We start from the raw sequence: 23,824 nt of genomic DNA, 5'->3' as shown, positions 1-23,824 counted from the left end.
CATATCAGTTTGACTTTTGCAGCTAATACATTTTTTAAAAAGAGATGGATTAATTGATATTTTAAAAATTTGAAAACTGCCCAGAACGATGTCTACATACTCTAAAAAGTGATCAGACAAGAAACACTGTTCACGTCGTTTAACACTGAGTGATTAAAGGCAAACTTACTCAGCTATTTGCTTGTCAGTTTCAAGTTGTTTGATATATGCGATATGACTAAAACGGTTAAAAAATTAAACGTTCAAGCCTCTGAAGTAGTGAGTTGAGAGGGTGAAAGCACCACGTTTATGTTAAGTTTAGGGTTTAGTTTGTGTTTGGAGTTACGTTTTACTTATTTGTATTATTAAAACATGATTCGGATATTTCATAGTGGTAGGAAAAAAAAATCTTCCCAAGTCTACTCAACTATATCATCATACCAAAAAATCTCAGAGAAAAAAATTAAGACATTGATTTAAATTAGCTCTATATGTTTGTATAAATGATTACTTTTGCGATTAAAATAATCAGTTTGTAAGGTTGTATCATAGTAAGGATTCTTACCAAAAATACATTCTCTGAATGTCTTATATATTGAGGATTTGCTGATAACGGCCAATAATCTAACAAATATGTTCATAACATTGGGACTGACAGAAATACGATTTCAAGCTATATGTGACTGTATCTTGCAGTAAAGCGTGAATAAGAGTAATAGTCAACAACGTCTTAAGATTACTTGTAGTTCAGACAAAACACGCATGTTCATAAGTCGAAACTGTTCCTCTTTAAAAAAGAAAAGTTAAGACATTTCAAACGTTTTTACGCTTTTGCATACACAGAAAATGAACCAGAAGTGCTACGGTCTCCAAGCATTCAAACAAGGCGACGAGGGAAATTCCAAGCCAGAGACCCATTTGACCACCCAATTGTCCGAAAAGCTCAGAGTCCTGGAAAATAAAATAAAAATCATATTTTAGTAATTAGCATGTAAAATGTTAAGATTTCGAAAATACTTACAGATCTGTGACCATAAAAAGATCACATAACAACCGAAAAACACTGTTACGAAAAGTGACATTTTATTTAAACAGTCTAGGAAAAGTTTGTACGTCATTCGTCTTTTCTCCAGGATTGTTTGTTTGTAATTAAGCACAAAGCTACACAATGGGCTATCTGTGCTCTGCCCACCACGAGTATAAACCCGGTTTCTAGCGTTGCAAGTCCGCAAACATACCGTTGTGCCACTGGGGGGACTCCAGGATTGAAAGTAGGGACTAAGCGACCAGAAACATTATTTTTATACCAAAGAAGTTCGTAGTTCAATTAAAGAATAGAACTTTAAACAGGTGTCCCCCTTCCTTGTCGTTCTAATAAAGTCTGAAATATTTTCTTTATGTGCCATTTTTTTTTCACATGTATTAAATGAAGTCTTTGTACCCAAAGAAAAAATAATATATATATAAATAAATATTAGTACCACTATATTTTACTGTTGACATATGTCTGCCGCGACATTTTACTGCCGTAGTAAAATGACTACCGGTGTATTTTACTGTCGGCAAATAATTATGTTCTCAAAACATTTCCTAGCACAGTGAACGAGATTATTATCAAATTTTACAATGAACTAATAAACTATCGCATTAAACATAATGATATTGAATAAGTTGCTGGAAAAACAGAGTAACAAAGTAATTGAATAATTTGCTGGGATTTTTAAAAAGGCCATCACTATATAGCAAATACATGCACAGTTATTTATGTTTCCACGGGTAACAAATTTGTATGACGTAATTTTCGTGTTCAAGGTTTTTTTGACATCATGATAGTTTTTTATAATATTCCGATAATATAATTTCTATACATGCAAAAAAACCTTCAAATGAAATAATTAATTGCTGCATCCCTTGCCAGCAGTAAAATGTCGTGACAGTCATAGACAGTAGAATGTCGTGACAGTCATAGACAGTAGAATGTCGTGACAGTCATAGACAGTAAAATGTCGTGACAGTCATAGACAGTAGAATGTCGTGACAGTCATAGATAGTAAAATGTCGCGACAGTCATAGACAGTAAAATGTCGTGACAGTCATAGACAGTAGAATGTCGTGACAGTCATAGATAGTAAAATGTCGCGACAGTCATAGACAGTAGAATGTCGTACAACCATAAATATTACATCTAAAAATTTAAACCTGCTGATAAAAACACTTGAAACCTGCTCATATGGGCATCAGAAAAATTGTCCCCTACCCCTCAATAATTGTCCCCCGCCCAATATAATTGCATCCCAAAATTTAAAACATTGTATTTATAATCACTTGACATTAACCCAGCTAACACACAACGCTTCTACAACTTTGCTGAATAGTCGTGCATTGATAAAATCCACAACGTCATGCATTATATGCTGTGTCAACGTTGTGGCGTTGTTAGACGTTAATTGTAAATATATGTCTTTATGCTTTTGAAAATTTACAAAGGACGAAAACGTTTTCACAACGTTGCAGCAATGTTGTATGCACAACTTTTATTGAAACACAAATTGTAGCCTAAATATTACGCTTTTTCTTCTGTGCAAGTACTTGTTATCTCAATTATTTTATGAACGAGAAATATATAATTTATCTTTGATTTTACTGTTCATAATTAATTATCACGAGTTGTCATAATGTTCTTGTTTTTCGTAAGAAATACATAACGGCCCCATTTATTACGAATAAGTGTGGTTATTCGGACCCCCCCCCCCTCCCCAGTGGCACAGTGGTATGTCTGCGGACTTACAACGTTAGAATCCGGGTTTCGATATCCGTGGTGGGTAGAGCTCAGATAACTCCATTCTATAGCTTTGTGCTTAATTACAAACAAACAATGAAATTGTTCGGACAGTTCAAGACATGTCTCTATTATTTATTTATTACGATAATATTTGTATCACAAATACCTATAGTTCAGCTGTTCTTCTTTAGTACGATCTTCTTTAGTTTTAAATGTATGCACATTGTGTTGTTGTTGTTGTTGTTTTTTGTAAAAGAGGTGTCTTATGTACTCATAACTATATGTTTATTCTACAAAATGATGTTGAAATAAAATATAAATACATTAACTTGTATCTTGTGTGTGGGGGGATTCTATTGGGAGACAATTATCGGGGGAGTTTTCCTAGAATCACTCATATGTTTAGCGAATAGCACGTCTGTTTTTACTCACGGAGAGCAAAGCTTATAATTCTTTGTAAAGTTATTCAAAAAATTGTGGCAAAGAATTATAAGCCGTTGATATTAGGTCGTCAAGAAATTAATGTCGGTTTTATTTTAGATGAAAAAACTCGAACAACTTATATATCAAAACAAAACATTTGTTAATTAAATGAAATAGTCTCCATTCTTATCGATGACGCTTTTTCATTTTACAATCAGTTTGTTAATACCCTGATTAAAAAATCACTTGGTTTTGAAGCAAAAAACACATGTCGATGTTCTATTTAACACCTTCCACATTTGCATACGTTTTCCCATTAAGATGGTGTTCCAGCAAACGAAAAATGTGGTAATCTGATGGTACCATATCTGGAGAATATGGTGGGTGGGGGAGAACTTCCCAACCCAATTCCATAATCTTTTGTTGCGTCAAACGTGCCACATGTGGACGTGCATTGTCGTGGAGAATAAGAACACCTTTCCTATTGACGAGTGAAGGGCGTTTCTGACGAAGGGCTTGATTTAAGCGTTCCAGTTGCTGAATATAGATCTCTGCATTGACAGTTCGCTGTGGATTGAGGAGTTCGAAATGAATTACTCTTTTGATGGCCCTCCAAATGCAAAGCATCACTTTCTGCGGATGGAGTCCAGGTTTTGGGGTCGCAAGTAGTTTTTGTCTAGGACTGGGCCATTGTTTTTGGCGTTTAATATTCGCATAGAGAATCCATTTCTCATCACCAGTGACAATTCTGTCCAAAAATGGTTCACGCGCATTACGCGCCAGAAGATATGAAGCAATGTTCACATGTTGGAAACTAAGATCACCGGAGAGTTCGTGAGGCACCCAAACACCTTCTTTATGGAGTTTTCCCATATTCTTTAGATGTTTACGTATTGTTTCACGAGAGACATGCAATTTCAGGGCCAGTTCACGTGTGTGTTGCCTTGGGTTAGACTCAACAAGTGTCTTTAGAGCATCAATATCAATTCCAACATGCCGGTCCCTGCCGTCACAGTTTATAAGGCTAAAGTCACCTGAACGAAATTTGCTGAACCGTTGTTGACACTTACGAACGTTCAAAACATTTCCATAAACTTATTTGATATTCTTTGTGGCTACAGAGGCGTTGTTTCACTTCTTATATTCAAACAGCATTACATGACGAATGTGTGTCTCGTCGTGCACCATCGCTATAAGGGATTAGAGTATACTAAACTTTACACATTATATAAGCTACACTAACGTGACGTTTAAGCGGTTCGTTTAAATGTTATACGTGATGTACGTTTTTGGGGGATGGTTAATAAAGGTGTTCCAAAACGTGACATTAATTACTTGACGACCTAATATTTTAACCTAAACTAATAATTTCACTTATGAAATAAGAGTTAACTTAGAAATCAAAGAAGAATAAACTTCGAAACAAACATAAAAATACTCATATCAGATATGTTTTGCATGAAAACATCCTAATTACATCGCTTGGAATTATTTAAGGCATAAAATGATGCAAAGAAATTAAATGTTGGGCTAATTTTTAAATGCTTAGAAGGTCGGAAGTGGCCTAGTGGATGGTGCACCCTAACTATGAATCTGTATAATCTTGATTTGCGACCTGTTGCCACAAAAACGCGCTTCGCACTTTGGTACGCTATAAGAGTGACAGTTAAATCCTTTATTCGATCAGTCAAGAGTCGTCAAAGAGTAGGTGGGGGTGCTACTGACTAGCTGCCCTATCCTTAGTTTATCAGTTTAAAATTAGGAACGGTTATGCACAGATAGTCCTTATGTATCTTTGCTCATAATTCTAGGGTCTGGTGTGACCTAGTAGTTAGCGTGCTAGACAGTGGATCTGAAGATCCATGGTTCGCGTCTTGTTGCGACAAAATAGTGCTCCGTACTCTGAGGCCGTGAGTGCGTTGTAAAAGTAAAGTCAAATACCACTACTCGATTAGAGCAGTCCAAAAGTGGCCAGTAGGTGGTGTTGCTGTTGTTGTCATTCCTCTGTTAGTTCGATATTAGAGACGGCTTGTGTAGCTTTGCGCGAATTCCCAAAACAAAGAGTAAAATTTTAAAATAAATACTTAACCTTGATTTACTATTATTCTAATGGAAAATTATTTACCGAGAACGTGTTTGAATATCTTTAATTTTTTCAACTTTTTATGTTAGATTTTGTCTAACGAGTCTCATCAACTTTAAAAGTTGGTCTATTTCAGAAGATATAAAACACACATACATATATCTTCTCCTCTTAAAAAAAAATTAGCTATGGCACGTAGAAATATATGGTTATTCACTGTCTGAACACAAAACTGATGTTTAGAGTCCGTACTATGCCATGGTTGTTGTTGGGTACAAAGCTACACAATGGGATATCTGTGCTTTTCCGCTACAGGTATCAAAATTCGATTTTTAGCGTCGTAAGCCCGCAGCCTTACAGCTGAGCCATTGAGGAGCAAGTATTAAAAAATCTAAACAGAAAAGTCTTGAGAAATAAACATGGGAAAAAGGTATGCAAATAGTATATATATCATTATGACCGAAAATATTATGTATCATTCATGAATAATGGCAGGCTAGCTATATGTGTCAAACGTAGTTTCACAGCACCTAGAATCTACAGCTGATACACTGTGGAGAACAGAAATTAGTCTATTTAATTGCCTCTTTTCTCATTTTCTGGACAGATAATTTTATGTTTGTGGAAGATGATGTTATTTGTAGTGAAAAATTTACTCACACCTTCTCCCCCACCCCAAATTTCTCAATTGTCAGGCTCCCACAAAACGAAGGCTTACCCTAATTGTACCGTTCATGTATGTACTATATACAGCTTGAACATTTTCCATGAGTTTCAAAGTGGAATGATTATCTGGAAAACAGGCACTTGTGTGTAAGATAAAATATGATTACTGAGAAAACAGGCACTTGTGTGTAAGATAAAATATGATTATCTGGAAAACAGGCACTTGTGTGTAAGATACAATATTATTACCTGGAAAACAGGCACTTGTGTGTAAGATAAAATATGATTATCTGGAAAACAGGCACTTGCGTGTAAGATAAAAATATGATTACCGAGAAAACAGGCACTTGTGTGTAAGATAAAATATGATTACCTGGAAAACAGGCACTTGTGTGTAAGATACAATATCATTATCTGGAAAATAGGTACTTCTGTGTAAGATACAATGTAAGATAAAATATTATTATCTGGAAAACAGGCATTTGTGTGTAAGATAAAATATTATTATCTGGAAAACAGGCACTTGTAAGTAAAATAAGATATGATTACCTGGAAAACAGGCACTTGTGTGTAAGATAAAATATTATTATCTGGAAAACAGGCACTTGTGTGTAAGATGAAATATTATTACCTGGAAAACAGGCACTTGTATGTAAAATAAGGTATGATTACCTGGAAAACAGGCACTTGCTTGTACAGCACGTGTTCCAGGGTTTGGAAGTAGACCTTTACTTTAGCCTTCGACATCCTATAATCACAAACAACATGTATGTATATACAAGAACATAATTTTCACTCTTCAGTTTTTATGAAAAGAAAACAATGATTTGAAATATTATATTTTCTATTTTAATGGCTGAGGAGTGACTGTCGTATTTCCATATTTATACTAATGCTGGTAATTTAAAGTTTCATAGCTATTGTAAGTTGGTTTGTTTTTTGATGTAAGCATTATATGTATTTTTTGTATTTTAATGAAGACCCATTGTAAGGCATAAGTCCCAAGGTACTAAAGAGAATATAAACGGATTATAATACTCTATCTTAAAGTTGCTGATAGAGAGTCCTAAGGTACTAAAAAAAGTATAAACAGATGATATTACTATATCTTAAAGTTGTTGATAGAGAGTCCCGAGGTACTAAATAGGGTATAAACATATTATATTACTCTCTATCTTAAAGTTGTTGGTAGAGAGTCCCAAGGTACTAAAGACAGTATAAACAGATTATATTACTCTATCTTAAAGTTGCTGATAGAGAGTCCCAAGGTACCAAAGAGGGTATAAACAGATTATATTACTCTCTATTTTAAAGTTGTTGATAGAGAGTCACAAGGTACTAAAGAGGGTATAAACAGATTATATTACTCTCTATCTTAAAGTTGCTGATAGAGAGTCCCAAGGTACTAAAGAGGGTATAAACAGATTATATTACTCTCTATTTTAAAGTTGTTGATAGAGAGTCCCAAGGTACTAAAGACAGTATAAACAGATTATGTTACTCTCTATCTTAAAGTTGCTGATAGAGAGTCCCAAGGTACTAAAGAGGGTATAAACAGATTATATTACTCTATCTTAAAGTTGCTGATAAACTAGTTTCTCCTTTTTCAAAATTAAAGAACTTTGCTTGTAGAGATGCTCATGGCAGCACTTCAAAGATGTTTTGGTTTCTGAAGCTTATATAATAGTAGAGCAGAAAAGTATATATATCAGGCTTTTACAATAAATGTTAACGTATGTATTACCTATTGGACTATATCTAGTATGGAGACATTATCATCTCATACCAGTTCTAGATATGATAATGATGGTCAATAATTTGCAAATTCTCCCAACATAATATGTAAGTATATATTTATTAATGTATGGTCATATTTAAACAAGACTAATAATGTTATATGGCCCAGTTTCTTGAATATATTAAAATTTTACTCAACCTCTTCACAAATGGTTGAATGAAACGAACGAACTTTTTTTTAAAAACTAAAATTTGAAAACTATAAGTAGTATTACATTAACAAAGTTGACGTTATATTAACCAGTAATTGTTCGTATTAGATTAACGAGATTTCCACGATCTCCAACTACGTACGTATTTACCATATCTGCCTCTTTCAATAATTCCTGGCATAGTTTAATCATGTCTAACTGAACATTGGGGAAATTTAAAGAACAGGTTAGCTCTGATACCAAGATAAAAAAAAAGCCACAAAGCTTGATAAAATATTATTTCTAAATGATATTTTTTATGCTAGCGTAGTTAATCAGCCACTTATAGCTAATTCTAGTTTATAACTTATTTTAAAAGAAAACTCTAGAATACCTAATCTTCTGGAAAGTTGACATCCCGCCGCTATCTCTTGGTGAGGGAAATGGAGTGAGTTGTGAGGCAGGCACTGACCTTCGCTGTCTGTAGGTTTCCTTACGCACCTATATGAATCCCAAGAAACCAATGTGTGGTTATCGAATGATTACAAAAGTAGACCCCATACATAATATCATGAAATTCCGTCTTACAAAAAACATTAAGACAAAAAATGCGTTTTTTTAAGCTTTAATAAACTCTGTACTCTTATTAGGACACAGTTCTTGAGGATTTCCAGTTCTAAAACTAGCTCAAACATTCGTGCTTTTCCACATTTGTCCCCGATGGCTCAGTGGTAAGTTTGAAGACTTATAATACTTAAATTTGGGGTTCGATCCTTCCGGTGGGCACAAAGGAGATAACCCATTGTGCAGCTTTGCGCTTAAAAATAAAATTAATAATTATTAAAATATTTTGTTGACAGAAAAAAATCTAAGAGAAAAATACTTATAATTGATTTATATTCCTATACGTGAGGTACAGTCTTCATATTTATACGTATTTTTACTATATTTTACATATTTATTTCCTAAGAACACAAAAAGTTTCATTGGTGACATTTATGACCGACTTGTCTTGCCTGCCAAGAGCTTCCGTCATTTGTAACTATATGCCACTCATTCAGCAAGTCATACAATAACCAAAGCCAATTTAAAATTCGTGGTGGATCCATTTGTAGTTGAACTTTATCTTCATACTGTCATTTTCCTGAAAGGGGGCTAAGCGCTGTATGGAGGATCACCTGTTTTAACCATTCGCACCACTATACAGTAGTGTGTTGTCTGTCAATCAGTCAATAGACACTAAAATGACGTCACATAAGAGACGCCTAATGTTGCAGTTGGTACTGTCTTGACGTCAGTAAAACGTGCGCATACCATGAATCACGAGAAGAATTATGCATTCTGTATGCTACAGCACAGCATGATATATGAACTTCGAAAGCAAGAAATAAAAATATTAGTTACTCTTAATTTTGGCTTTATTTTCTCTTGAAACCGAACACTTTCGGGGACCCTACAGAAGTGTGTCTAGGAGTATAGGTTTCACTATACGTAATAAGTCAATGTGTTAGGTAGTACAACTTGGAAAATCTTAATATGAAAAAGCCAGAATGCTGAATATAGCTGAAAACCTTAACAGTTTCAAAAAGTTAACCAGCATTTTCTCATCGTTAACACAGGCCCGGCATGGCCAGGTGGTTAGGGTCGCGGGTTCGAATCCCCGTCACACCAAACATGCTCGCCCTTTCAGCCGTGGGGGGGGGGGCGTTATAACGTGACGTTCAATCCCACTATTCGTTGGTAAAAGAGTAGTCCAAGATTTGGCGGTGGGTGGGGATGACTAGCTGTCTTCCCTCTAGCCTTACACTGCTAAATTTGGGATGGCTAGCGCTTTGCGCGAAATTCAAAACAAACAAAGAAACAACTCGTTAACACAACAATACTGCATGATACAGATCTCACGTAATAACAAGGCTTTTAAAAGAATCTTGAATTACTTGAACATATCTTTCACATTCATGTCTTATTAAAAGTGTTGTGGAGATCAGTTGTAGTAATTCACTTATTTGTCATGTGAATGCGAGGAAAATACATTAAAATACTATGAACGTGAGTAAGGATTTATCTTATCATTAAACTAGGGTTACTCACAAACAGGAATTATAATTTTTAACCTGAAAACACTTTATGCACATGTGGGATAAACGATCGAAAACCGCTAAAATCCATATAGCTATCCCTGAATTTCAACTATTAGCCAGAAGAAAGGCATCTGCCAAAGCACCCATCGCCACAAGGGCTTTTTCGGGCTCTTTTAATGTAATTGACTGTAACTTTTATAATGCATCCACAGCTGAAAATACGGAGCGTATTCAGTAACATTATGTCTCGAACCCTATACCCTTCGCTTTGCAGCCCGACACGCTAACCACTGAGTTATGGCTGATCGACAAGAACAAATGTGTATCCTGAATTTCTGTTTGTTTTCGGATATTCGAGAAAAGCTATTCAAGGGCTACCTACGTTAGCCGCTCCTAATTTTGAACTGATAGACTTGAGAGAAAGCGGCTAGCCAACAGCAACCAGAACCATCTCTTGGACTGCTCTTGTCTGACCGAACAGTGGATTTTGACCGTCATCATTATAACGCACACAAGGCCCCAGATTGAAAAGCGTGATTTTTTGTTTATTATATATATTTTTGGAGGTAATGGGGCCACATCCTCGGATCCACAGTTCAGGCCGTTAACCATGGCCCTATTGCATTTTAACTGTCGTTAGGCAAACACCTGAAATGAGATACGATCGTTAGGCAAACATCTGAAATGAGATACGATATATAACCAAGATTTAGTAAAGAAATCTAACTATCTTCCTACATCTAATCAATCTTATAACACAATTTAGTAAAGAAATCTAACTATCTTCCTACATCTAATCAATCTTATAACACAATTTTTTTTCTGCATACGAAAATTTTAGATTCGGGCTTATGGAAGAAAAACATGTTTGTTTTGTTTGTTTGTTGTGAAACATAAAGCTATTCAATTGGCTATCTGTACTATACCCGCCGCGGGTATTAAAACCATAAGATCTGTTGCCGAACTACAGGGGGGACAGTTAAATAAGGAACACATAATTCTAGGTTCTACAGACACGATTAAAAATCCTACGAAATAAATATGCTAATAATATAAATTAATAATTCAGATTAGCTAAGATTCAATAGCCTTCTATCACAAGTTTTGAACCTAACAATGTATTCATGATATCTTTTTTTGCTGACTGGAAACTTCTATACTACAATTAACCTTTTTAAATTCACTGTCAATTTTTTACGAACACTAAGAAAAGCATTCTTGTTGCTTTCTGCTTAGAAAATAATACAGAGGTAATTTTAATAAGCGATTATCTATTTCACATTTACTATAAATAAAAAATGTTAAGAATTACATCTTATTATCAGTATGTTTTAACTTTAAAAAGAAGTTCTTAATTATATGTATCTTCGTTTCAAATACTGTGATCTTCATTGCCAACACTACTATCTTACAGTATGGATTGAATTCTAGACTTTATACTTACGAGATAATTGTGTTCCAACGGTGATGGCCACCATGCACTCGAAGTTGACACGTCATAATAAGTTTTACTGCAAAAACAGTAACATCGTTGAATTTTTTTCTTTCTCTAACATCATACCATGTTTATTTATTTATTGCCTAGCAGAGCAGAAGAAGAGTCGAGTAGCTCAACCCTCCTTAGATTGAGGAGGGTGAAAATGTATGAGAACTTATAGGTAGTCGTTAGACGGTTAGCGTACAATTACTGTTAGGTTGAAGAGGGTAGAAGTGTTTGAGAACTTATAAGTAGTCATTAGACGGTTAGCGCACAGTTACTGTTAGATTGTCTAACCGTCTAATGACTACTTATAAGTTCTCATACACTTCCACCCTCCTCAATCTAATAGTAACTGTGCGCTAACCGTCTAATGACTACTTATAAGTTCTCATACACTTCCACCCTCCTCAATCTAACAGTAACTGTGCACTAACCTTTCATGACTACTTATAAGTTCTCAAACACTTCTACCCTCCTGAACAGTTACTATTAGATTGAGGAGGGTAGAAGTGTATGAGGACTTATAAGTAGTCGTTAGACGGTTAGCGCACAGTTACTGCTAATATTTTGTGAAGTAAAAAGTAGTCACAAAAATCTGCACATAATCCAAATAAAATTCACTTGTAATCAATGTCTACAGTTGTAATATTTTCTCTATCGTTAATCATGAAAACGTAATAAAAAAAATATATTTAAAACTATATACATTGCTCCCGAACTTAAAATTATGCTTATTTGAAGAGTGATCAAGTAACTTGGAGAAATCACGAAGTATCTTAGTTTCATATAAATTCAGAAAGTCTTACCGGCATGGCAGAGGACAATCACAAGGCAGGTCGTTAGTTTTAAAGTAGTTTAAGACATCATCCAGACAACAAACTGCAAGAAAGAGTTGTAGAATATACTAAGCCTCATCTGGAACTATGTTGGCCAAATATGTTTCATACATTCAAGTATCGCAGTGACAAAACAAGAAAAAAGAATGTCTGTCAAAATACGACGTAAGATAAAAAAAAAATACATATGTAATAATTTAGGTAACTGTTTTTAAAATTATTATTAAGTTGATTCTAAATTAATTGATATTTTTTCTAACATATCTATAGGGATCCCCGCGGTGGACACAATATGGACTGTCAAATTCGATGACGAGGAACCCACTTTGAAACTAATAATGGTTGGAGACGGCTTGAATGGGTAATGAAGAAAAACTTTAATATAAGTTTAACATAACAGCAAATGTACAACGTTTCTACAAGGTTTTGTCATCATCAGGCTGTGGATGACGCTGTTTCAGTAGCTGCAAGTATATAAAGCTACACGTGTAATAATTTCGTAATAATAATAATAATATGCTTTGCCTGAAGAACGTCGAATAAAATAAAAGAAAATTACAAGTTTTATGTAGCAGATCACTGCGTATTTAAGGCCAACTAAACGACTGATATTATCTTCTAGTTTATTTACCTTGGCTGCGGTTTGACAAATCACAGGATTCCGAAAGGGGGTCAACTGACAGAAAAGGATCTGTACACTCACATCTACGAAGACTCTCCAGATGAAGACACTTTTTAATGCATGACTATGAGAAACCAAAAAAAAAAAAACAGATGAATTTTAATACATTATGGTATTCTAAATTGCATTTATTATCTTAATCCATCTTAACAACAGGAACTCGTATATTCTTTCCTGGTCCTTCGTAATTTTTAGATCAGATTATTTTCGACCAAGACAAAACCATTGATTAATTATCTAAATGAAATTCTAATGTCACAAAGTGCCTTCCTATCGAATAACTTCGGAATATTAAAAAATAAGTAAGAAATATTTATATTTCTTATAGATTTAATTTGCAACTAGTTACAAATCTGGTCACAGTTTCAAAGTCGTAAATAACTAGATATATTTTTTAAGAATTACTTCTTTATTAACAGACGTACAGAGGAAGAGATATGAACACGTTTTACTTTTAAAATAACGCCCTATAAACGTCTGGTCAACATTTTTCTGTGTAAGCATGATGGTTGAAGACAACATCTATTCCCGCAGCTATAACAGACAACATTTATTCCTACAGCTGTGACAGAAAACATCTATTCCTGCAGCTGTGACGGACATCTTTAAACAGGTGGTGAAATTTAAAGTGAAAAATAACTCCATGCTTTTGTAGGTGGTGTACAGAAATCGGGCTATCTGCTGTGTCCACCGAGGGGAATCAAACCCCTGATTTTAGCATTGTAAATCCAAAGACTTACCGCTTGATATGATTCTAAGTTATGAACAGTAATCAGTTGAAATTAGTGAATATAGGCTTCATGTGTTTTCAAAGTTTATTTTCTATTTTCTATACACTGAAAATATTCAACACATTCTACAATCGAAATGCCAAACATGAACATTAAAGTATGACCTTTAGAGACTTCTGTCATGTCAACATTAATTTGTATTTATGTATATTCTCTAAATACTTTCACGAGAACAAATAATACTATACGTTCTTCAAATTAAACTTAAATTCCATAACAATGGTTAGTTTTATAGTGAATATTTTGTTGTTGTTTTTAAGAGGTTAATGCTCAAATTCAAATTAATTTATTCATAACAACGATAGTTTCCTGTTAGACGGTGTGCTACACACGTACAATAGCCTCTAGTAACCATTCACCTTTGTCGTATGTACATTTAAATCAAACCGTTTGCAAACAAAAACTCTTAAATTCATAGAATATATTGAGCTGTGTTAGTAAGTTTGGTCATGTTTCAGTTTCAATCAAATATCAATTCTTTCTGCCTTTTAGTTATTATAGATACTTAATTTATGAATTGAAGTTAATTGTAGAGTAAAAATAGTTTGTTAACAAACGTTTCAGATGATTAAGTATTGTCCTAAAGATTCATTGTTAATGAATGTTCCAAAAAATTAAATAATGTTCTAAAGGTTCATTATCAACAAACGTTCCAGAGGATTAAACAGTGTTCTAAAGGTTGATTGTTAACAAGCGTTTCAGTCGATTATATCTTGCTCTAAAGGTTCATTGTTAACAAACGTTCCACAGGATTATATCTTGCTTTAAAGGTTCATTGTTAACAAACGTTCCACCACAGGATTAAATATTGTTCTAAATGTTCCTTTGTTAACAAACGTTTCACAGGTTTAAATGTTGTTCTAAACGTTAATTTTTAACAAACGTTCCACAATATTAAGTATTGTCCTAGAAGTTCGTTGTCAACAAACATCTCAGAGGATTAAACACTGTTCTAGAGGTTGATTGTTAACAAACGTTTTACAGGAATATATCTAGCTCTGAAGGTTCATTGTTAATAAACGTTCCACCACAGGATTAAATATTGTTCTAAATGTTCATTGTTAACAAACGTTCCACAGGATTAAGTATTGTCCTAAGTGTTCACTCTAAATACATTTTTATTGGGATAATTATCTTTGATAATATCAACGTTTTTTTTTTTCGAAAAGGATATTGAATTAGTACTGTGTAAAAGGGTATTGAATTAGTATTGAGTAAAAGGGTATTGAATTAGTACTGAGTTGAATGTCTTCTTAATTTTTGCCCTTTTGTTATTTCTAATGGCATCTTCTAGCTAAACACCCATTGTTTATGTATACTCCGAGTCCAACAGTACTTTACAAACAATTAAAAATGTGTTATGGTGCTTGACGATGTACGCCCTGCGGTCGAACTATAGTTTTCATTGGAATAAAAAATAATCATTGTTGTGTTCTCAAGAGCATAGATAACAATAGAAAAAAGGACTAAACTCTCTGGGGGATATCTTTTGAAAAGTACAGAGCAAAACTCAGTCATCCTCTGTAATTTGTTACACACACATACATATATATATATATTTGTATATGCTAGTTTTCTAACAGGGAACTGAAAAGCAAGAGAAATATACATGAAGAAATATGATATTGTCAGTATTCGTGAAAGAAAGATGTGTCTTTCAGTAGTTACTAGCATGGGATTAGAATCACGTAGGACATATTTCTTTCTTTGGATTATTATTTTATTTTGCTAGTCTATTAATCTATTGTTTTGCGAACTTATATTTATTATATTTTCCCGTGTTTATATTTCTAAATCCAATTTTAGTTCTTCTAGCTACTTCTTTTTCATTTTAATAATATATACGTAATAAGTTCAATAATGTTTTTATCTGTACTTTTGTTCCCGCGCTCCACGTTGAACGTGTCTAATTAGAGCCTTTGTATTATCTTACCTTTCAACCTTCAGAAAGAATCGGCTCTAATTACATTCGTATTATCTTACCTTTCAACGATTCTTTCTGAATCTAATTCCATTGTTACACGGTAATTACTGCCTGACGAAAGGCTAACGCTCGAAACGATGCAAAAACTAAACTACACAAAGTTTTCATTTAGACGTATCAATTTATTCTTTATTACGTTTTATCAAAACAAATACACGGGTATGACTCAACGGAATGCCAAGTAACAAAATTAGGTTAAATGTACGTACAGAGTTGTTCATGGACTTCAAACTTTCATTTGTATGCCACTCTGTAAACGGAAAGTCCTAAGTAAAATCTTACCTTTGGTACATTTAACCGTTAGAAAATTAAAAAATATCTTTATTTTGGTCTAATCCCAAAAATTCAACAGTATATATATGCGTGTGTTATGGGGGGGGGGGGGTTTATCTTCCACCAATCTATAGACTATCTTCAACGATAGACCATTAGAGAGAAGTAATAGTATTTTCATTAACGTTGTAAGTATATTTATAGTTGATATTTCAATGCGGTTTTGAACGAATAAAAATATTACAATTTTGAGTTAAATTATTATTAGTATTATTTTGGATGGAGACCCCCTAACATTACTGAAGAAACATGTAAAGTTAATTTGTTTGTCGAGCTATTTAATGTTGAATTATAGTAGTAAAAGTATAGAGATAAAACACATGGTATTTTAATGTTACAATAAATCTTATCCTTAACGTTAGTAAATATCAATTACTTTATCCACTATAAAGTTAAAAAGTCAGCTTAAGTTGTATCTTTAATTTTCAAGGACGTAATGTAGCTTTGTGCTTAATAACAAATAAACAAACTTTAATTTTCAAGGACGTAATGAGTCAGCTTAAGTTGTATCTTTAATTTTCAAGGACGTAATGTAGCTTTGTGCTTAATAACAAACAAACAAACTTTAACTTTCAAGGACGTAATGAGTCAGCTTAAGTTGTATCTTTAATTTTCAAGGACGTAATGTAGCTTTGTGCTTAATAACAAACAAACAAACTTTAACTTTTAAGGACGTAATGAGTCAGCTTATTTTATTAAAATATTTTCTTTTTTCCTTCTAATTCTTATTTGTGAACAAGGGCATTTTTCCTTATGGTCTCATTTTATTATTATTAACTATCCAGATCCTTTAACTTTGGTTTGTTGCACACAAAATAAAACGTTTTTAGTAACGTTTGGGGTAAAGCCGCAGAGTAATAACAGAATAGTGTGAAAAACCTTTTATGAAAGTTTTTATAAACTGCAGGGCTTCCATGGAAACGCTTTCATCACTTGTGAATGAAACGTACGTTACAGTAAATTTTGAATAATTAGGAACTCGGGAAACCGCTATATAATGACTGAAAAAAGAAATCATTCATTTTTAAAGTGTGTTCAAGCAAATTGAAATATGCACTAAACTTGAAAGAACACTATCCAGGGGGCGCTGGTTATATACAACTCATTAATATAAAGAATCTAGTTGAATGGTTTAACTGAAAAAAGAAAATCTAATAAAAACCTGCAAATATTTATGTAATCTAATATACTAAATTTATATTACCAAAATATAGAAGATAAAAAGTAAAACCCTCTGCTAAATTCCCAATGTCAATCACTGATTCTGCTCATCTAATTTCAGTTTTTAAATTAATGCTAACGTTTAGATAAACAGCAACTGATGCAAAATCAACAAATAATTAATCAAATTACTTTTCTGAACTACATTTCTAGCACTTCTTTCATATAAAGTCTATGTAATTTCTTCGTAGACACGTTCTAATAGCATATAAAGTCTGGTAAAATTATCGGCCTATAAAACAGGACTTAAATTTCAAGTTTCCCCATTTCCGTGAAGTGTTTAATGAAGAGACACCTGATAGGCTTAGTTTGAAGTTTGCTGACAGGAACGCCACAGCAGGCGGTTGCTTTATTTTGAGAAACGTTTAACGGAAATTTTAATCAAAGAAAAGATGACTTTAATGTCAATGGAAACCGTGAACGCATACTGTGACAATATTCAACAGTTTGTTCCCAGGTTGGCTTCACTGTCTGACATAATGTTATACTCAATTAACTGAAAGAACTAACGACGATTAAACTTTCTGATTTCAACTAGGGGGTCTTCATACGCACTAATTAATAAGAAATACGCTCAGTGCGACATAAATTTATACCGAATTATTCCTTGAACGTTACTTTTATGACCGCCCCCATCTAATTACTTGAGAGCGTGAAAATGTATTGTCCCCCCCCCCCCCACCGTATGGTGGGCGCTGCAAAAATGTTGCCTGTAGAAATGTCAATTTTTAATAATAGCAAACACTATGCTTTGGTGGAACTGCCTTATTTCACCAGGGGAATCAAATTAATATTCCATTAAAAAGTAAATTCATTAAAAATTCCTACACATAAAAAAAAATATTTAAAGTGGTAGACAAACAAATTAAAATAATGTCTGGTGGTGGAAAAACAAACTAAAATAATGTCTGGTTGTGGTAAAACAAATTAAAATAATGTCTGGTGGTGGAGAAACAAACTAAAATAATGTCTGGTGGTGGAAAAACAAACTAAAATAATGTCTGGTGGTGGAGAAACAAACTAAAATAATGTCTGGTGGTGGAAAAACAAACTAAAATAATGTCTGGTATCAATGGAACTTACTTCTTGGCTACCTGACGTAAACTTGATGTCTGTTAGGTCGCTCTTGTATGACTTCTTTCCATACTCGTGGCAGTTGTCATTGAAAGGTGAGGGCAACCTCGTAATAGTGGTCTAGTATAAACAACAAGCAGGTATTTACATTGGCTATATAGGCAGTCTTACAGATCAAGTGAAGCAAAATTATATATATATTCAATTCATATAACCAATAAACGAAAATTCTTCCTTAACAGTTTTGTATTCTAAAAGTCTTATATTAGCTGGTTAGTTTTGCATTACACGTGTTATCTATATTAGAAATAACACTCAACTTGCCGGAAGACATCTTGATCTTACGGTATACGCGGTGGTCGTTTTATGTATGCATAATGAACGTTTCTTATGATTATGCGTCTGACACACACAAACGCACAGACAAAACAAAACATTGATCTTATTTATATGTTCATGTCATTAGGGCTTTGTTATCAGAAACAATAATTTCTTTTAAACGCCGTGATTAACGACATAATGATATTTGTTTCACACTTGGCTAATGATCGCGAAACTATACGTTACTAAACCTATTATTCAATGTGTGCATAAAACATACAATGAGCATGACGGAAAATATTAATTCGTTCACTACCTATATCAACGGACAAACAAGAAAAAAAAAGTCAGGAAAAGCAAAACATGTGTATATAATTCAAATGTTGAATATCACGGGTACAGCCTCTTGCACGAGCAAACTTTCGTGATCACTTAGATTTGGCATTGAACAGGTAATAATGGTATCCACGTTTTAAATAACCTGACGTTCTTGGTTTTTACGCTCGGAATACTATATTAGAGCAATTTAAAGGATATATTACTATCCGCACTATGGAAATGTCACCTTAACTTCTCTACTTACAACAAGCTGAACCTGAATTTTTGGAACATATAATTGTTAAAATGGTTTAAACACTCTATTTGATATTATGTTTTTTACCATGAAACGACATGTAAACATAACATTCGCTACGTACTCCCAAGATATAAAACAATATAAAAATCTCATTCGAGAAATGGTTACGTACCAGTTTAGCACCAATAAAGCTAATAGCTTCGGGTGTGGTGTTCAAAGCTAATGGCTTTGGGTTTGGTGAATAAAGCTAATAGCTTCGGTGTGGTGTTCAAAGCTAATAGCTTCGGGTGTGGTGTACAAAGCTAATAGCTTCGGGTGTGGTGTTCAAAGCTAATAGCTTCGGGTGTGGTGTTCAAAGCTAATGGCTTTGGGTGTGGTGTACAAAGCTAATAGCTTCGGGTGTGGTGTACAAAGCTAATAGCTTCTGGTGTGGTGTTCAAATCTAATAGCTTCGGGTGTGGTGTACAAAGCTAATAGCTTCGGGTGTGGTGTACAAAGCTAATGGCTTCGGGTGTGGTGTACAAAGCTAATAGCTTCGGGTGTGGTGTTACCAGTATGAAAGGTTGTTTCACATCATAAGATCTACATGATACTTTCACTCTTTTCCTCCAAGATTCAAGTTGGACCAACAACAAAGTTATCTGATCAGCGCAACAACGAGAGGTTGGGGGAACCAGTATGTGCAGTAAATGTATAGCCACTTGTGGATTTCCAAGAACTTTTAGAAGAGCTTCTAGTTATAAATATTACATTTAATCTACCTAAGTTGTCAATATACGTTAAACAGGTATGTATGTACACGTACATAACATGTTTATTTTGAACGAACTCATTGTTGCGTGAGGAATGATAACATTTTGAGTTTTAACGATGATGATGATGTTATGTCACCCGAGAAAATTGCAAAACATTTATATTCTCTGCAAGCAATCTACTCGCTAATATCTAGATATTGCCTTGGATAATTTATCACCAATTTCTCCTGTAATAACATACGACTATTTAAACGTATAATAAATGTGGATATCTTCTGATGCCGATGCGTCATTAACATTCACAATAAATCATGATACAACTTAAAATTTAATGGTTTTAATATGTCGCATAATGGAGTCTCTGCAAAATGAAATGGCTTTATGGGTACTGCGTTCGTTTTTTTGTCTTTTTACACATAAATGTAGATTTTTATCCGTTTCTGACTTTTTCTAGTTTACTTGTGATAAACCATAAATATTTCTGTACTATTATTGGTAAATCTATAAAAATTGACTGTAATTTAGTAAAGAATGGTCCTTAGGTGTCTCGTGTGATTCTTAACAGAATCGTATATCACTTGTTTCGTGTTTGTATTTTGTTTAGATACATATAACGTTCTTATTTTTTAATTTCTTCGATTCTTCAACCTCATTGCGTAGGATACGCATTTTGATCAGATTCTTTTAATATTCGCTTTCGTCTAGTTTATCTTTATTTATTCGCAATCGGGCTGTTCTAATCCTTTCTAACATTAAACTCTCTGAAGAAAGTTGTAAGAAAACTGTCTGTTCGTGGTCGACTTTAGTTGCCTAAACTAAATGACCTCAATTTTTTGATATCAGAAAAATATCTGTTCATAATCGACTTCGGTTGGCTAAACCAGATGACCTCAAATCTTGACCACAAACACATTCATTTTACAAGTCGTCATATCTACTTGCAGATTAACAGTAAAATGAATATTCTTAATACGACCATGATGTATAAAAACACAATGAAAAAGCAGTGGTCTCGTTTCTCAGTGCAATGTGAATGGGCAAGTATCATACCTCTATATATATAGTACTGGCCAGGTAAACGCCATACTGTAAAATTCTGGCGCAGAAAAAAATCGTATTTTCATTCACTCTGAGGCGACTAAATACGCTTCAGAAGGCTGTGTCTATTTATTGACACCTACATACCCCCAACCAGTTCGTTACAGTACGATATGGTACTTAAACAGTAGGGTTCACATGAGAGTATCTACATATAAATGTACACGTATCTAAGAAAGATGCACCATGAACGAAAACAAAACTTGATTATTAGTATCCGGAGACATCCTTGTTCCATGTGACAGCCGTAGAATAGTTCCAGGTTCATAAGGTAATGAGAATCACAACCTAGTTATCTTATGGAAACGTAGACAATCTACTTGATCTAATCCATTTCAGAAAGTAACATCTAGCGTCGAATTAACACATGGCCTCGACTGAATCTTCTGGCATGGCCTGATGGTTAGGGCATCACTCGATTTGCAATCTACGGGTCGCAAGTTCGAATCCCATCATCGAATGTGATCGCACTTTCAGCTGTGGGGGCATTATAATGTGAGGGTCGATATCACTAGTCGTTGGTAAAAGAGTAGCCCAATAGTTGGCGGTGGACGGTGTTGATTATCACTCTTCTCTCTAGTTTACTACTTCAAAATTAGGGACGGCTAGCGCAGATAACCTTCCAACAGCTTTGCAATAAACTCAAAAACAAATAAACAATCCAATGTTCCGACTTAGAATTCAAGAAAAATTTAAGCATTTAGTATGATAAGAATTGTTTACGATAGGGGAGTAAGATGTATCATATTTCCACATCACATTACTATAGTGGCGTTGTTAGTCAAAGTGTCATTTCTATAACTTTAATTCTACAGTATTCTAATTTTTTCTATGATATTCCCAGTCGTCCGCAACAGTTCAGTCTTTACTACTGTAAATCTTTAAAGCTGCAACATTTCTCCTGAGAACACTAACCCTTTATTATCTCTTTGTTTTAATGATATTGTTGTTTTTATGATATTGTTGTTTTTATAGCATTGCTGTGTTTATTATACTGTTAGACTGGAAATTAATGGACGGTGATCTTCACGTACTGCTATCCAACTTTCCATTGAAATTGCAGCTTGTGTATGATTGGTTAAATCAGAGAAGTGTTATTTCTTTGTTCTTTGATTGGGTACATGTGTATTTGAATATTGATATTTGTATCAGTCTTGTCCTGGTCGTCACACAAATAAGCTTTAGTAGAAGATATGTTTATTATCGTCTTCGTGGAGAAGACCAGTTCATCAAATATTGGTTTCGTGTGGTTCTGTAAACTCAGATGATTCAAAAATGTAAGTGAATAAACAGTATTATTTCAAGTTCAACAGTGTTGGTGTGTAAATCTTAAACTTTATCTTCAACACGCGACAATTCCCAACTCTAAGATGATTCTGTGTTCATTCTGCGAACATCAGTGGCACACTGCCATCTATATTTTGGGGTTCTTCTGATTACTGCGATTGTGACTTATCTGTATTTTATTTGAGAATATGACAGTAGTAGATATTTCTTATTTTTGTCACAATTTCTGAATATCACATTGTTTTTACTATTTCAAACCTATATTACATTTAGATGTTATCTGACAAATAAGGTTAGACGTAAGTCTACTTCTGTAGAACCCAACTACTTTACCACAAGTTACATAGATAGTAGTTATAATGGGACTGGCATGGTTTGGAGATGATGGCGTTTGACTTGCAATTTTCGGATCGCAGGTTCGAATCCCGAACATGCTCTTCCGGTCAGCCGTGGGGGCGTTATACTGTGAAGGTCAACCCCACTATTGATTTAAAGTAGCCCAAGAGTTGGTGGTGGGCGGTGTTGACTAGTTGCCTTACCTCTAGTCTATCACTTCTAAATTATGGACGACTACCCCAAATATACCTTGAGTAGCTTTGCGCGAACTTCAACAAACAAAATAGTTATAACGTTAAACGTTATGGTAAAGTATAGGCTACTTTAGAAATAACATTTCATTTGTTTGAAGACTGAAACCTAACTAACGATTCAATGCACTACAATCATCAGAGGCTTAATTTTTCTGGCATATTAAAACTGATTTATAACATTAAGTATTTTTAGTGTGTTTTTTAAATATTGTCGTCTTCATTCGGTTATGACTTACAAATTACTTTTTATCTACATAGGTAGCTTATTTTTGATCAGAAGATCTTGGTAATTAAAGAATTACGTTTTAGATAAGCACTTATAATCCAGTAAAAAAAAATCACACTATTGTTATCATAACCGAAAAAGCTTAAAGTTATAAAAAAGTTTTTTGAAAATTTAACGCCTGCTCGTGCGTATGTACTGACCTGTTTAAGAGCGAAAGAACTCTCGAAGCCAGGGCTGATGTCATAGCCATCTTCTTCGGGGTTTGCTGGAGTTTGTGGAGGATGAATAACCACGCGAAAACCCAGACTTGGTGACAACACGGTATACTCGTCAACCTCGAGATCCAGTTCTAGGCTCAAACCTAGCGATAAAAACATGCCATTTCTTTAGTTTCACTTTTACCGCCTTAACTGAATGATATGTACCAGCAAGTGTAAAATTGCTTTAACAAATACTAGGAGAAGCAGACAGAAAAATGAACAGTTATTCTCTGATATACATTTAAAGCAGAGGTGCGAAAACTTTTTTTTGTGGTGTACTCCTTTCTAAACACGGATTATGTTAGATCCCCCCCACCGCATCCCGTATGAGGAAGTTCGCTGTGACGTAATCAAATGGTCACGTGAC

At 34.1% G+C, this 23,824-nt stretch overlaps 1 protein-coding gene across 1 annotated transcript in view; it reads right to left on the bottom strand.

Annotated features, from left to right (window-relative positions):
• Positions 1-6: 6 nt before the first annotated feature.
• The window catches only part of LOC111085338 (FMRFamide-activated amiloride-sensitive sodium channel-like), a 45,180-nt gene continuing 21,362 nt past the window's right edge, over positions 7-23,824 (bottom strand). The window contains exons 5-12 of the mRNA XM_022383465.1: positions 23,398-23,558; positions 18,353-18,463; positions 12,890-13,004; positions 12,229-12,301; positions 11,387-11,453; positions 8,256-8,362; positions 6,606-6,681; positions 7-930 (exon numbers count right to left, since the gene is read on the bottom strand). Coding sequence (XP_022239173.1) covers positions 793-930; positions 6,606-6,681; positions 8,256-8,362; positions 11,387-11,453; positions 12,229-12,301; positions 12,890-13,004; positions 18,353-18,463; positions 23,398-23,558 — 848 coding nt within the window. The 3' untranslated portion in view covers positions 7-792. The remainder of the gene's footprint in view (positions 931-6,605; positions 6,682-8,255; positions 8,363-11,386; positions 11,454-12,228; positions 12,302-12,889; positions 13,005-18,352; positions 18,464-23,397; positions 23,559-23,824) is intronic.

The sequence above is a fragment of the Limulus polyphemus genome, unplaced genomic scaffold (genome assembly GCF_000517525.1).
Source record: "Limulus polyphemus unplaced genomic scaffold, Limulus_polyphemus-2.1.2 Scaffold338, whole genome shotgun sequence".
In the NCBI taxonomy this organism is placed as follows: Eukaryota; Metazoa; Arthropoda; class Merostomata; order Xiphosura; family Limulidae; genus Limulus; species Limulus polyphemus.
Note: the sequence above shows the minus strand (reverse complement) of the source record. Positions and strands in the feature narration are given on the sequence as shown.